Below are 16,581 nucleotides of genomic sequence, written 5' to 3' on the forward strand. Positions count from 1 at the left end.
TTTGTTTTCTTTTTGGTTTCCTCGTTATTTTAAGAAACTTAAAACAAATACTGTCATTTGTCATAAACTAATCATTTATCAAGTTAATAGATAATCACGAAGAGCATTTTGCCATTCGTGTCACTTTGTGAAATTCGAGAATCCTTTGTACATCCACTAGAACACTTTCAGGGAAAACAAAATGAGGAAAAACACAAACAATCGACGAACATCAATTTTATTCTATTTCGGACACATATGGAACTTTTGTTTTTCCAGCAATTAAAATATATATATTGCTGTCACAATCACAGTCGGAAACTGAATGTACAAACATTTACAAGACACAAAATACAGTCAGGATTTACAATAAAACAAATTTCAACGATCAATTGTTTGGAGAATGTTGTTCCCAATTACACCAATGACGCTATTAACAAAACCACTAAAACAACAATTATGTTTCTTTGATATAAAATATTTGATCACAGTAGTTCTAGTTACTGGCAACATGTGCAAGAAATAAAAGTTGGTGAGACATTCTTCTGATATCAGTCAATTGCCTATCAGAAAGATAACACAATGCTTTAGCAGGGTTAACAATGTTTCTGGAGAACAAATACTACTGATATGCACACGAACTGGTATATCATTTTGTCTACAGGCGCATTCATTACTAGTGTAACTGCGTGTGTCTGCTCTAAAACTAATAAAATTCAACTCGTTGAAGACAAAATTACCATTTATACAAGCATTCCACAAACAACCCTTGTGGATCTCTTGTCTCCTATATATAAATGTATAACTGTATTACTTTTATAAGTACATGTATATGTTTAGAAGGATTAACTGTCTTAATGTACAGTTGCTTGGGAATCAAATGGTACAGGTGTAGTGTGTGTCACATTGTGAAATTCTGGTTCAGGTGAACAGTATTTCTTCTTCAACAGAGCAAGCACACGGGAAGTACAAGCAAACCCCAGAAACACGAACAGCCCTTGCAGGTTGTTGGATACAATAAAAACATACCAGATAGCCTCAATGTTAGCAAAAGCAGCCACAAAACAAAAACACCAAGAAAGCCCTGTTATCATGAACAGCTTACTGTATATCCAAAAGGTTTGTCGGTCTTTTCTTGTACAAGAAATATTCTTAGATATCTTTGTGGCCTTCTGAATCCCATAAATGGTGACAAGAAAACATGCAATGTTTAAGACGAGTAAGACTGCTAATGGAACCCCAAAGACTATCAAGCTAGCAGTATTGTTCGAAATCCAACAGACGTTGCCGTTACCGTAGCCAATAGATAGACCGGAAACGTTAGCAAAGTCGACTGCGGCGGATGTTAAGACAATACAGAGTGGAATTCCCCATGCAAACAAAGCATACTTCATGTAGAGTTTTCCACCAGTAGGTAAAGACGACCCAGAAGAATTTACCCTGAATGTGATGGCCAAATTGGCACCAATGGCAGTCATCCATGCAAACGTGGAGAGCCAAGAAGCATGGGTAATTACAGCAAAAACAGTGCACAGTCTTCCTGCTGGTAGCTTGATCAGAAGCAGCAAGCACTGGGAAATTAACAGCATCATGGACAGGGACATTATCAGTTTGCCGGGTACGTTTCTCAACTCAGTGAGCAGCGAATATACGGCCAGGGTAAGCACTAAACAAACTATTGAAATTATTGCTGTTGCCATCGTTACAATTCCCTGAGTTGGGTTGAAATTAAAGAACTTAACGTTTTCAAAATAGGTATAGTCTCTGGAGAAATTTGAACAAACTAGTGCTGTATCACCCAGTAGAATGAAGTGATCACTATCCAAGATAAGTCCGCTGTCCAATATATACAGAGTGTTGTTGAGAATTTCAAATTCCGATTTATTGTAAGACACTGCACTGCAGTCAAGGGAAAGTTCACAAGTTAGAATTGAAAACACTTTCAATTCTGAATTACTAATATTAAATGCCATTTCAAATGGGACGTTATTTAGTGGGAAATATCTGTTAGATATATTGCCGTAATGTGTCCCATCCACAACAGAAAATGTAGGGTTCAGCCACTTCTTCAGAAAACCTTTTGCACATGTCAAATTCCCTTCCCCTTTATAATTTGTCATTGTAAGATAATTTAAAAACATCATATTGTATTCGTCTCTTATAAAACTAGATGAAATACTGGAGAGAAATTGTTCAATATTGGTAGACAATCTAATGGACAAAAAATCATTTTGTAATGCATTTGAAATAGTTCCAGTAACCGACGTTGATAAGCGATCAGATTTGCTATTGATACTGGCAACATTTAACTCGAAAATTCTCTTCAGAAATGTTTCGTCATCTATTACGAGATCTCTATGTTTATCAATATTTTTAATAAATAAAGCAAAATCTGACAAATAGTATCTCTCAATTATGTGTCCATACTTGAAAAATGTCCACTTTAGTAAACTATCTTTGTTACCCCAGCCGTCTGCATTCATCTCACTATAGACGAACTGCGATCCATTTGGTAGTAACTGGGTGTCCTTGTTGATAATGTGCATTCCCTGGATCAAACACGATCCATTTATGGGAATTTTGCCAATGGGACAAACGAGTCTGGTACAACTCTCCGAAAATACGTTGTATACTTCATCTACTTCACAGAGCATGGCTCGAGACTTCACCACTATTTTTCGTCCGTCTTTCGTAACGTTTAATGTAAGATCACTACTTTCAGAATCAAAGCTGAACAAAATACTCAGGCTGCCGATACCTGGTATCAAGGATTCGCCTTTTTTGCTTGTTTCGAAACATTGAACATTTTCTACCTTAGTACTACCAGAACAATGTGGGTTTTTTGATATCCGATTATACTGATTAGTAACTGGAAACTGGTAGAACAAACAAAGTGTCCTCAGTTCCCCTTCTGACTCTAAGATGGAGGTGTTTGGCAGACATGGTCGCACCATCTCAGGTTTGGAGTAAGGAGATACAGTGAGTACGCAGTTCTTCAGTAGAAATTCAACAATCTCGGAGTATGATAATTGGGGATCAGGAGTAAACTCTTCACATCTCACAGACGAAGACCATGGTTCAAGGTTGTCAGCAGACATATTGTGACACAGCGCACAATATTTATTTCTAAATGTAATATATTGAATACGCTTGTGTGAAACGGGATTGTTTTCAAGTACAGCATCCATGCATTTCCCTGTGATTGTATGGTTTTCATAACTTGGAGGACACTGTGCAATCATCCAGACACTAGTTGAGTCGCTGTAGTGTATGCAATCCTGGTACTTTCTGTATTTGAGTAAATATTGTATTGCGGTGTGATGGAGCTCATTGGGTGGCACACTGTTTAAAGCCGTGATATTGTCTAGTGCCCCGTCTTTAACGGTTTCAGTAATGGTTGAATTGAGACACTCGGAATAGTAATCAAAGCAGCAGTCACCAAATATCATACACAACAGGTCACATTGGCACTTTGTGTGTTGTGGGTCCAGATCGTTACGGCTCTTGCATTTGTCTTTGCACGAGAAATCTGTACCACACAGAGGAAGGTTTTTGTCAAAATATGTAAAATAGTTCTTCTCACATTGCATCGCACTAGTACTCTCATATGAAATATTTCCTAACAAACATTGCATGCAGTGGGGATTGCGAAACACATCAAAATTAATGAAAATTCTATAATGGTAGGCTTCACACAAATAACAAACATTTGAAACAGACGAATTAATTTCGTTGTAAAGTAAACCTAATGACGGACTTTTTGTATATTCTTCGGAACATGTCCTTGGTGCAGTAAATGGTGGCATACTTGTCATTTTACAGGTTTCATTTCTAAAAAGTTTGCTCAATTCGTTTAAATTGTTTAGAACCTCTTCATTAATAGTTGTTGGACATTTGGCTGATGATGTCCAAATGACCACATCATTGGTTTTAAGTCCATGACATTTAGCACAGTATATATTGCGAAATGTAATTGCACCAAAGTATTTATGAGAAACAGGGATACCTCCAACCATTCTGAGATTTGCATCTTTACACAAAGTGGCCAGAGATTTGAGTGAACCTTGCGGACAGCTAGATATCATCCAAAAATAGGTTGAATTGCCGTTTGATATGCATTGTTTATACTCATATAGCCGCTCTGTCAGTGCCTTCTCTTTCAGGTCACTGACGGTCTGCAGCTGTTGATGAATAAGATCGAATGTTTTCTTTTTACTAGTAATATCCGCCATGTTCCAGGAGAGACAAACAAAGTAGTAGTCATGGCAACAGTCTCCAAACACAGTGCAGTCCACGTCACAGTTACAGTCAAGCTTAAACGATCTGGTGATGGTGTGGCTCTGTCCACAATATCCGTAACAGGATCTTGTGCAACATGCTGGTGTATTGGTGGGAATGAGTCCAGTCCTGTTCAGAACACATCTAGTTTCATTTTCTCCACGGTTTTCTCTGCCGACAAGAGGGTTTTCTCCAAGATTTCCTGAGTTTTCTCCTTGATTTACGGTGCTAAAAAGAGGATTTTCACCGTTTTCTTCAGAAAAGCCTGGTAAAATAAAATGCGAACAGATGTTATACAATATAAAGAATGAGAGAGAGAGAGAGAGAGAGAGAGAGAGAGAGAGAGAGAGAGAGAGAGAGAGAGAGAGAGAGAGAGAGAGAGAGAGAGAGTGAGTTCACAGACTATTATTTTACTATTATTACTAATACAACTGGGTTTTTTTTTATCAACTTGTAATTATGACTTGTTCGACAAATTTGGGTCCATTTTTCATTGTCCATTTACATTGGAAGTTTAAGATGAATTCATAAATATGTTTATACATACTTACATATATACACCTATTTGATGAACACATATAATAATATCATTGACAGATATATAGAGGTTATTACCAGAATGTGTTTCAGTATCGTCAATATCATATATTGGGAATAAAAATTGTATTATGCAAGCATAATACAATCTTTTTATCCTAATATATGATATTGACGATACTGAAACACATTAGGGTAATAATTCTTTATCTTTATCGTATAATCTCAAACTTAATACAACGTATTTTTGTAGACTGCATATGCAACTATAATTCCAGTCAGCCATCAATCGATATTCAAAAACGCATGAATATGTGATGCGGTGTCGTTTTGAATGGGAACCACATAAAAATAAAAATAAACTAGTGCATGACGTTTCTGTTTTCAAAACGCTGGACAACTTTCAGTGTAAAGTTATTGACGTTTTTGTTTGACGACTGTTGATGCAAATATGATAAATGTATGTATCAATTTATGTAAAATGGATGTTAAAATATTTGCTTTTGTCTTTATCCAAAGTACGGATGTCCTGTATGAAAAATGATCAAATAAAACATTTAAAAGAAAATATTTTCTGAGAGTTGTTTATAGTAAAAAAACAAAAAAAACAAACAAACAAACAAATATTGTTAAATGTTGGTTATTTAGTACGTTTCCTGAAAAGAAAATAGAATTTTAAATATGAACATTTAGTTGTCTTGATACTTTTGGATAAACCTTCTTTAATTTTCAAAGAAAAATATTATTCCAAATAGCTGATATGTATTTTCAAACCTATACAAAGTAATAAAATATATAAATACCTGAACTGCCAAAGACGAGGACTCCCAATAGGGTTACGGTGAGTGCCGATCTGAAACACATGGTCGACACTAGTTCTGATCGTCAACCTCGGAGATGTGGCTTATATTGTAACTTTCGTTATTGATTCACACCCATTTAATAATGATGACACGGTTGGTTTACAGCTATTTAAACAATAGTGTATTACTAAATCAAGTAATGCAAACAGAATGTAGTGGACAAGGACATTAATGTAATGTCCCTGGCTTAAGCCATTAACGCTGATTAAATACAACCGACCAAACCATTAAGAACACATTCGTGTGCCATTCAAAGACACAATACCATTTCTAACTTAGTTGCTGGTCAGAATTATTATATTATCTAAAATACATGAAAAGAAAAGTAATTTGAAACGTCAAGGGTCGAAACTTTCCGGACCAAACTAAGTAATTGGTTTACAGCTATTTAAACAATATTGTATTACTTAATAAAGTAATACAAAGAGAATTTAATGGACACGGACATTAATGTACAGTTAAGTATATTGACAGTAATCTACATCAAATTACCAACCACAGAGACTAATATATCGCTAGTACATTGGGATGTAAGTTTGTATGATACTCATTCAGCAGCATCAGTATTTCTGGCTTAATCCATTAACACTGAGTAAACACATTAGTGTCCCATTCAATGATACAATTAATACAACTTTTAAAACTTGGTTGCTGGTCTCAATTATTATCGTATCTAAAACACATGACCGGCCTCGGTGGCGTCGTGGTTAGGCCATCGGTCTACAGGCTGGTAGGTACTGGGTTCGGATCCCAGTCGAGGCATGGGATTTTTAATCCAGATACCGACTCCAAACCCCCGAGTGAGTGCTCCGTAAGGCTCAATGGGTAGGTGTAAACCACTTGCACCGACCAGTGATCCATAACTGGTTCAACAAAGGCCATGGTTTGTGCTATCCTGCCTGTGGGAAGTGCAAATAAAAGATCCCTTGCTGCTAATCAGAAAGAGTAGCCCATGTACTGGCTAATCAGCGGGTTTCCTCTCAAAATCTGTGTGGTCCTTAACCAATGTCTGATGCCATATAACCGTAAATAAAATGTGTTGAGTGCATTGTTAAATAAAACATTTCTTTCTTTGTAAAAAACATAAAAAGAAAATTAATTTGAAAAGTCAGGAGTTGAAACTGGCAGACATTCCTGCCAGATATTCGGTCCATCAAGCTACAAAGCCCGAAGCACAATTTGACTGACTCAAACTATTGAGTTAATATAAATGTGAAATAATCGCTGGGGCAACGGGACGATAGGTTAAAAACTCTCCTAGCCTGTTGTGATGTTGACTGGCAAAAAACAGTTAGAAAGGCAGTATTTTGATATGTAAGTAAACTAAACCCTCTAAGCGAAAGAAGCGCATGGCAATACAGATAATGTACTTCAGCAACCCACTATTATTTGTACACTATAGATTATAACAAACACTAAATATAAATATATATGTGCAAAAAATAGCACTAGTTTATTTTATAATCCACCAAAAATGTAGACACAACAAATATATCCATCATAAAATAATGATAAATTAATTCAAAGTTAACAGTTACACAAAAATTACACTAATATACAAACACATGTATATCAGTAGGAAATAGATAACATTTGTACTGTCAAAGCATACAATATGTTCTAGTTTGTTGAATAATTAAATTACTAATTCTGGTTTATGTACAGATGCAGATCGTGCGTGCCTGCATGTGTGTAATTACAAAAGCACACTTGTTCCATCAACTTTACGATTTCAGGATAGGTATTACATTTTCTAGTTTGTTATAATTTATTCTCGTAACATTTTGATGAAAAATACAGTCTAATATACTAGTATTTTACTATACTGAACATGTATATCGAAAATTGACATGAATAAAACATTAAAATACTGATACATATACCCATATACACACAAACATATACCGGTGCACGTACACACAATTAATTTATTTTACCAAGTAACTGTAAAAATTCATGAATGCTATGTATATATCTAACCAAAAATCAACTAAATATTCTGTCAGGTAAACTGTTCACTGATATATATATATCTGAATTTTATTACACAAATAATTGATTTTATCCTTTCATAAAATACAACATGCCCAGTTTACAAACATAACCCACAACAACAAAAAAAAAACAATATACACAACATGGCCAAACTAAATGGTTCATATTGTATGATAAATAACACATAAAAATAAATGGACAAAAATTTAATGTGTCACATGAATATTTTATCAGATTTTACAGAATTTAATATAATTTAAAATTACAGTTCAATACACTTGTAACTGCAGTGTGTTTAACTGTTAGCACCAGTGATGCATCGGCTATGGCACCAGGCTTGAACCTGTTAGGTACTGGATATTTGAAACAAAATGGAGGGATTCAATTAAAGGGACATTCCCGAGTTTTCTGCATTGTAAGATGTTTCTGACTAATAAAATATTTCTACGATTAAAGTTAAATATTAAATATATTTTCTTCTTTAGAATATCAGTGTCTGTATATTCAATGTGTTTCTGGTCGATTTAATATTTGTAAGACGCCCAAACTGGATTTTGTCTTCAAATAATTTCGCACTTAAGAAAAAATCCTTTTTATGAAATAAAATGAAATTTAACCTAGTACAAATATTAGAACTATCAGAAACACGTTTGATATACAGCCACTAATAATTTATGCAGAAAAGTATATTTGATATGTAATTACAGTCGTCAAAAAGTCTCTGTTAGTCGATAACATCTTAAAAACTGCAGCAAACTCGGGAATGTCCCTTTAAATGTTAAAAGTTACAAGCTTTCCTCAGCATACTATAACATCATTTATATTTAATGCAAAATACATAGAAAAACATCTACAGTTTTAATAAATGTGTGTTATCACTATCAACAGTTATCATCAACATACAACTCTGTTGCCAGGTTTGTAATTACTGTTTATTACACCACGGTGGAAGAGATACCCATGTGATATTTATCCTCTCTTCACATTGTGGAATATGTCTTTTGAAAGGTCATGACCTCTGATCAGGTGATCGACTGTCACACAGTACAACTCCGCATAGATCTTCATGCAAAATGTGTGCCCATCGTTCTTTCGATTCATATTTTTATATCGAAAAAATACTTGCTGTCAATTTTTATAATTAATATTAGCAGCATAATTTAACAAAATATATATTTTTATAATTCTGTTTAGCCTTGAATATATTTATAATAGTGTTTGTGCAAACGTCATTGATAGATGTGTGGCATAGGAATGCAAAGTTTCATTGATAAATAGCTAAATGAAAGTGACCACAATATGATATCATTTTCCCCCTGGTCTTCAATCTGTGCATTTTCATGTCTTGTTTAGTCATTATATGCTATTTTTTGTTCATTGATGTATGGTGAAATAAATAAAATACTATACTCGTTCCCGAGTGAGACCATTTATATTACAACTCGTGTGTTTTTAATCAAACATCACTGGCTCTTGTTCATAATGTAGGACTGAAAACACACTCGTAATATAAACGATCTCAGACAAGAACTTGTTTAATATTCACTATGTAAGCTGCTTTCTCTACATTATCATCAGCACCGTACTCCATGTAGTATATTGTACACATATAAAACGAATGCAGTAGCCAGCATTATTTACTAGGACAGAGTCATATCACACTAGCTACTTCACTGGGTGTATAGGCTAGCTGCAAATACAATGTCTCTCTTGATCATGGTGGATGCTTCCTCCATCTTCTGGTACAACACTGGGTCTCCTATGATGCGGGCTGCATTGCGGACATCTCGTAAAGTCTCATTCAGTCGCTGGATGCAGCGCACAATGATTCCCTCCTGCACATCCGTCAAATTGGTGATCTCGGCAAAAGGCTGTAAACACAATCATGTTATTTATTTAATGGTATTATATTCAATAATGCTGACCGAGTACACCGTACTAAATTATTTAACTGTGTGAGTAAAGTAAACCAAACTATAGTCTGTCAAAAAAAATGCAGAGGCAAAAATATTTATGGAATTATCTCTTTAATACGAAGTGGCATAATTTTGTTATTTATGATCATAACACAGTAAAATTTGACATGCATATGTGACAATGTTCTTGCTATGGACTGACGGTAGTGGAGGCGTTTTTGTCACCAAACAGTGTCACATGAGGGTGCTGAAATCAGTACCTTGTGTGGCCACCAGCAGCAGCAATCACTGCACGACATCTCCTTGGCATAGACTGAATGAGTCTCTGAATCCGGGCACGTGGAATGCTAGCCCATTCTTCCTGCAGTGCATGTGACAGTTGCAGAAGCATCTGAGGCTCCGGGTCATGCTGGTGTACACATCTGTCCAGTTCGTCCCATAGATGTTCAATGGGGTTGAGATCTGGCAATCTTGCCATGGCAGCACATTAATGTTCTCATTCTGTAGGAAATCCAGTCACACGTGCCGTATGCGGCCTGGCATTGTCCTGCTGAAAGAGTTCTCTCTGTCCATTCAAAATGTGAAGCATGTGACAGCGAAGAATTTCATCCCGGTAGCGTACAGCTGTCAGGTTGCCTTGTACGAACACAAGTTCACTTCTGCCTGTGTATGAGATGGCTCCCCACATCATGACATTCACTCCACCGAATCTGTCAACTTGAGTGATGCAGTTGTTGGCAAAATGTTCATTGCGGCGTTTGTACACATGTTGTCGTCCATCATGTCTCTGTAAAAGGAAACATGACTCATCACTGAACCATACTCGCCGCAAGTTTCCCAAGTTCCACCCCTGTACATTCGTGCACCAGTGAACACGTAAATGTCGATGTTGACGTCACAGGATGGTGCCAACATACGGTCTCCTAGCCCGTAAACCAGCTTCTCAAAGTCGTTTCCGAATGGTTTGTGGAGACACCCTTCTCAAACCAGGTATGCGTCTAGCAGTGTTCGTTACTGTGGCAGTTCGGTGACGGAAGTGCAGAACCTGGATGTAGCGATCTTGTGCTGCAGTTGTTATGCGAGGTCTTCCACTTCTGGGCCAGTCTTCAGCTGACTGAAATTGCTGGTACATGCAACGTGAAATGGTGCTCTGATGGATGTTCATGTGGCGTGCGACTGCTGGCTGCGATTCACCTAACTGGAGGCGGCCTATTGCAATGTTTCGATTCGGCAGGATTAGTCTTGGCATCTTGCAATTCGTCTACGTCGAAATGGAAATGAGGCATCATTGCAAGCATTGCAGCTTTAAATACCCATCACTACCCCAATCTTTCCACGAGTTTCACGTGCATTCGCCAAAATCTGACCATTTCATGACGATTTCCTGCAATTGTCGCACAACGTGCGTTAAATTTGTTTTAGGATGCATTTGGGCATGCTGTCCCATTCCAGGAACATTAACAAACATGGTCATTCAGCAACAGTGTACAAAAAACAATATTTTGTAAAATCAAACACTTTTCTTCTTTCCCCATCACCTATGAATTTCTTTTTTGACAGAGTATATATTTAATCATATTGTTTAAAGTATATACTTACATAGAGTATTTTGATTCACAATTATTTACATGTAGTTAAGTAGTCAAAAACATTACATTTTAAGACTTCTGAATTAAAAGCAATGTCCTGAAGAATCAAAATTGTGTGTCGTTTTTCAATACATAATTCAGAATGCAATATGAGTAAATGCTTTCAGACAAAATTTGTTATATGGTTGTAATGACAAACAAATGCAGTTACTAACCATTCCTCTAGCCCACTCAAAAACAACTTCCATCAAGTTAAAGTGAAATAAGGCCTTGAAGTCTTCCACAGGCATTGACATCCCACACTCTTTCTGCAGCTTTCCTATCCTTTCAGCCACTTCAAGAATACTTTCTTTCCCCTGTAAATAAATAAATAAGTAAATAAATAAATAATAATGATAAAAAAAAAAATCAAAAAAAAAAATCAATACTACACCGGTATTTTAGCCAAATACTTATATACACAGTATCTTCATTATATATGAATGAATGAATGAATGAATGAATGAATGAATGAACAAACAAACAAAACAAAATTACTGTATTCATGCCAAAAAATTAAACAAAAAATAAATTCATTTAATATTATTTTTACCTTAAAATACATTAATACTGAATGAAACTAATTAAGTAATATATACTTAGAATTCTCTTTTCGCTAGTAAACCAAATCATCCAGAAAAGGTCATAAATGATACACATGTATAAGGTCCTCAATTTAGGCAAACTGTTTTAAAATCCACAATCTCGGTTTTCAATCATGTTTGACAGAGGCTGTACTTCCAGTGCAACAAAAATCACCAACATTTGCTTTGATTGGATCACGTCAATCGTTTACAACAGCTAAAAGGTATTCGTTTCATAAATCACTTATAACCAAAACTCATTCTTACTTGGGTAAGGGAATGCATAAGAAAGTGAAAACTAAAAATAAACACCTTTTCCAAATTATCCGCTAAATTTGGTTCCGAGCAGCGTTTTTGTTCAAACACCATGCATGATAACAAGGCAGCGATATCGGCGGGATGCAGGCCCGTTAGTACATTCTCAAACACAAGTTCAGTGATGATCAACTCATGTGTGCTGATCTCGCACGCTACTCGACCTTTCAATTGAACTGCGTTGTTCTGATCTAGATAATTCAGTTTTTTAAGGACCTGCAATGAAAAACACACATTACGATACCAGTAACGATCCACACACATGGTTATAAAACAGAAAAACGATACCAGTCCGATACCAGTCACGATCCACAGGCACATGGTTATAAAACAGAAAAACACACATTGCGATACCAGTCACGATCCACAGACACATGGTTATAAAACAGAAAAACACACATTGCGATACCAGTCACGATCCACAGACACATGGTTATAAAACAGAAAAACACACATTCCGATACCAGTCACGATCCACAGGCACATGGTTATAAAACAGAAAAACACACATTGCGATACCAGTCACGATCCACAGACACATGGTTATAAAACAGACACATTCCGATACCAGTCACGATTGGTTATAAAACAGAAAAACACACATTGCGATACCAGTCACGATCCACAGACACATGGTTATAAAACAGAAAAACACACATTGCGATACCAGTCACGATCCACAGACACATGGTTATAAAACAGAAAAACACACATTGCGATACCAGTCACGATCCACAGACACATGGTTATAAAACAGAAAAACACATTATGATACCATTATTATCAACTTTGTAACATAGCTATGCGTGTGACGTCACATGCGTGATGTCAACTTTGTGACGTAGCTATGCGTGTGACGTCACATGCGTGATGTCAACTTTGTGACGTAGCTATGCGTGCGACGTCACATGCGTGATGTCAACTTTGTGACGTAGCTATGCGTGCGACGTCACATGCGTGATGTCTAACTTTGTGACGTCACAGCGTGATGTCAATTTTGCGTGCGACGTCACATGTGTGATGTCAACTTTGTAACGTAGCTATACGTGTGATGTGACACATGGTATGTCAACTTTGTAACGTAGCTATACATGTGATGTCACATGCGGTATGTCAACTTTGTAAGGTAGCTATACGTGTGATGTCACATGTGTGATGTCAAAAGTCATAATCTGCTAGTATACATTTATGACTTTGCTTTAATCTGTCATCATAATCAACCAATAGAAACAGTGGTTGCATGATAAAAAACCCAAATCATATGAAGTTATTTAATATTAAACTAATGTAATGCCATGATGTAAATGACAGGTTGAATGCAAGAATGGTGAAAGGCAAACTGAAACCGCACCATCACACATGAACTGATCAAATCAGGGCTCGAACTTCACGATGGCACCGACGGCAATTGCAGTCGTTGAGATATAAACTGCTGTAGGTCGGGAGCATCACCGACGGCACAAAACTGCCGGCGGTAAAGCTCCTCAATGATGGCAAAATGTTTACACCTGGTGTACATTAGCTGCCAGTATATAGCATTAGTACATTTAAAATATGTCAACATTCAGTAAAATAACTTTTCAGTTTTATTTAGTTGCTGCAAAAGTCATTTAAAAAACACTCATTGCCATGGGCAGGCTTTAAATTGCCATTGGTGGGCCATTTCACCCATAGCAATTTTGTTTCTAAATGGCAGTGTTGACACACTGTTGACACAAACCTCAACCCTCTGTTCGTATTCTGGGAGCAGGACGAGGCTCTCATCGGACAGCAGATGTTGGAGATGATGATAATTAGCACGGAGCTGCATGTTTTTACGGATCTCACAAAACTGAAATTTAACACAATCAAAATCAAACCGCAATTTAACACAATCAAACTCAAACTGAAATTTAACACAATCAAAATCAAATTCAAACTGAAATTTAACACAATCAAAATCAAACTGAAAGGTAAGTAATGTGATTATTATTTTGTTCAAAAAGCCCACCAAATAACCCACTATTGACAAACAATATATAAACTTATGTAGAGGTTATATCATAAAATAATATCAAATGTTTTAGTGTACTGACAGTGAAGAATATATAATTACATGATCATCAAAGTTGGGACAGTGGATGCACTGATACTTGGAGAATACTTCCTCCATGAGTTGGAGAGCTCTGAACTGTTCGACAAGACTTATATCACGAACACGCAAATCCTTCACTGGATCAAGACCAGGTAGGCCAGATGGGTTCGCTTCTGTCAATCGCATCAATTCTTGTGTTGCTATGGAAACAGACTGACCAGGAGGGTCATCTCTAGAAGAATGTTAAAAAAATCTCATTAAATGTATTGCCAATTCCAAAATGCAGACTTAAGACAAAATGCATTGTGTTAAATAACGAGAATTTAGAAGATAAACTGTGTGACTTGCAATTGTTGGTTGAAATAGCAATGAAATAAAGAGATAGCCAGAAGGAGGGAACGTCTGGTGGTCTAACATGGTAATTGTGACACTAGAGAGTGAGAGAAGAAACCCACTGAAATAAAGAGATAGCCAGAAGGAGGGAAGGTCTGGTAGTCTAACATGGTAATTGTGACACTAGAGAGTGAGAGAAGAAACCCACTGAAATAAAGAGATAGCCAGAAGGAGGGAACGTCTGGTAGTCTAACATGGTAATTGTGACACCAGAGAGTGAGAGAAGAAACCCACTGCCACGCAGACTCCACTTACTGACTAGCATGGGAAGATGAGAACATTCGACAAACACTGATTACTAGTATATACTACCAACACTATTAACATATCTTACTTAAAACGAGCTTGTTGTCTTTTTTTGATATCATTGACAATCTTCTCTGGTTCCACTTTAATAGTCTTTGTCGTGATGACGCTGATGTCCCTAGGCATCAGGGTCAGTAACATCTGTGTGATGGGACCATCGGGCACAAACAGTTGAGTCGGCAACACTGGCTCAGGTCCTTCTGAATCAACATACTGTTTATTTATCTCCGAATCAACGCACCGTGTTTTCATCTGCACCGAATCGTTCACATTATTTTCACCTACGACCAGCACAATGAACTTCTTCTCCCCACTGGAGCCGGCGCTGGCCTGCAGGACAACCCCAAGGACGCGACGTTGGTGAGAGTCATTGATGATCACGATTCGTCCCGGAGACAGAGCCTTCATGGCAGCAGGGTGAGACAGAACCACAGTCTGAAAATTAACATTGGCTTTCGATTACTATCCAGTTACAGTTCAAGCACTTTCTATCTGGCAACATGGTCAGTGTTTAGTGAGAGACAGATGTCACTGTGGTCTCCTGAATTGTCTGCACTGAGCTATACATTCTGCAGTATGATCTACCAACATTAAATATGAGTGCAGCCTAACCACTACAGCATGAAGGCCAGTGGTGGTATATCATAACATATTATATTGTTATACGAAAGGCAAACCAAATAGTCATTGAGTTCCAGATAACCAGTTACATATTTAACAATAAATAATCAATGATCTCCATTTGAACAAAGCTAAGATTGTGCTGTATTGGCAACAGATAGGTATTTTAACATAAGAATTCTGAGGAATAAAATGTCTTGCCTACTATAAATGTTTTGATGCACTGTGATGAACATCCATAGGTGCAACTATAAACTAAGTTTGACTGGGACTTATAGTTTGTGACAAACTGAACAGTGTTGAATCATTGTGAATGTACCTGTAATGTAACACAACCTAAAGAGTAACAAACATTCTAATTTCTATCTAGTTCTTACAACTACTAAATTGTTGACTTGTTTGATCAATACATAAGCTATATGTTATTACTTATGTTCATGCTTATATGTAAGTGACGTTCAAATATACTGTGCTGGGCACATACACAAGCTATTCCAGGGTGCGCACACTAGCTATTCCAGGATACATACACCAGCTATTCCAGGGTGCATACACCAGCTATTCCAGGGTACACACACCAGCTATTTCAGGGTACAAACACCAGCTATTCCAGGGCACACACACCATCTATCCCAGGGCACACACACCAGCTATTCCAGGGTACATACACCAGCTATTCCAGGGTACACACACCATCTATCCCAGGGCACACACCCCAGCTATTCCAGGGCACATACACCAGCTATTCCAGGGCACACACACCAGCTATTCCAGGGCACACACACCATCTATCCCAGGGCACACACACCAGCTATTCCAGGGTACATACACCAGCTATTCCAGGGCACACACACCATCTATCCCAGGGCACACACCCCAGCTATTCCAGGGCACATACACCAGCTATTCCAGGGTGCACACACCAGCTATTCCAGGCTACATACACCAGCTATTCCAGAGCACACACACCAGCTATTCCAGGGTACACACACCAACTATTTCAGGGTACACACACCAGCTATTCCAGGGTACACACACCAACTATTTCAGGGTACACACACCAACTATTCCAGGGTACACACACTAACTATT

The 16,581-nt window shown here is 37.2% G+C and overlaps 2 protein-coding genes across 2 annotated transcripts in view; both read right to left on the bottom strand.

Annotated features, from left to right (window-relative positions):
- Positions 1-211: 211 nt before the first annotated feature.
- LOC121383600 lies at positions 212-5,658 on the bottom strand. The gene is made up of 3 exons (XM_041513689.1): positions 5,598-5,658; positions 3,986-4,522; positions 212-3,508 (listed from the first exon to the last, which is right to left on the bottom strand). The coding sequence occupies exons 1-3, from the start codon at positions 5,656-5,658 to the stop codon at positions 834-836; spliced, it is 3,273 nt and encodes a 1,090-aa protein (XP_041369623.1). The 3' UTR covers positions 212-833.
- A 2,658-nt stretch (positions 5,659-8,316) lies between these two features.
- Positions 8,317-16,581, bottom strand: part of LOC121384113 (helicase SKI2W-like) — a 44,001-nt gene continuing 35,736 nt past the window's right edge. The window contains 6 exon segments of the mRNA XM_041514348.1: positions 8,317-9,523; positions 11,373-11,513; positions 12,093-12,311; positions 13,816-13,926; positions 14,191-14,401; positions 14,897-15,303. Coding sequence (XP_041370282.1) covers positions 9,323-9,523; positions 11,373-11,513; positions 12,093-12,311; positions 13,816-13,926; positions 14,191-14,401; positions 14,897-15,303 — 1,290 coding nt within the window. The 3' untranslated portion in view covers positions 8,317-9,322.

The sequence above is a fragment of the Gigantopelta aegis genome, chromosome 10 (assembly GCF_016097555.1).
Source record: "Gigantopelta aegis isolate Gae_Host chromosome 10, Gae_host_genome, whole genome shotgun sequence".
Lineage (NCBI taxonomy): Eukaryota > Metazoa > Mollusca > Gastropoda > Neomphalida > Peltospiridae > Gigantopelta > Gigantopelta aegis.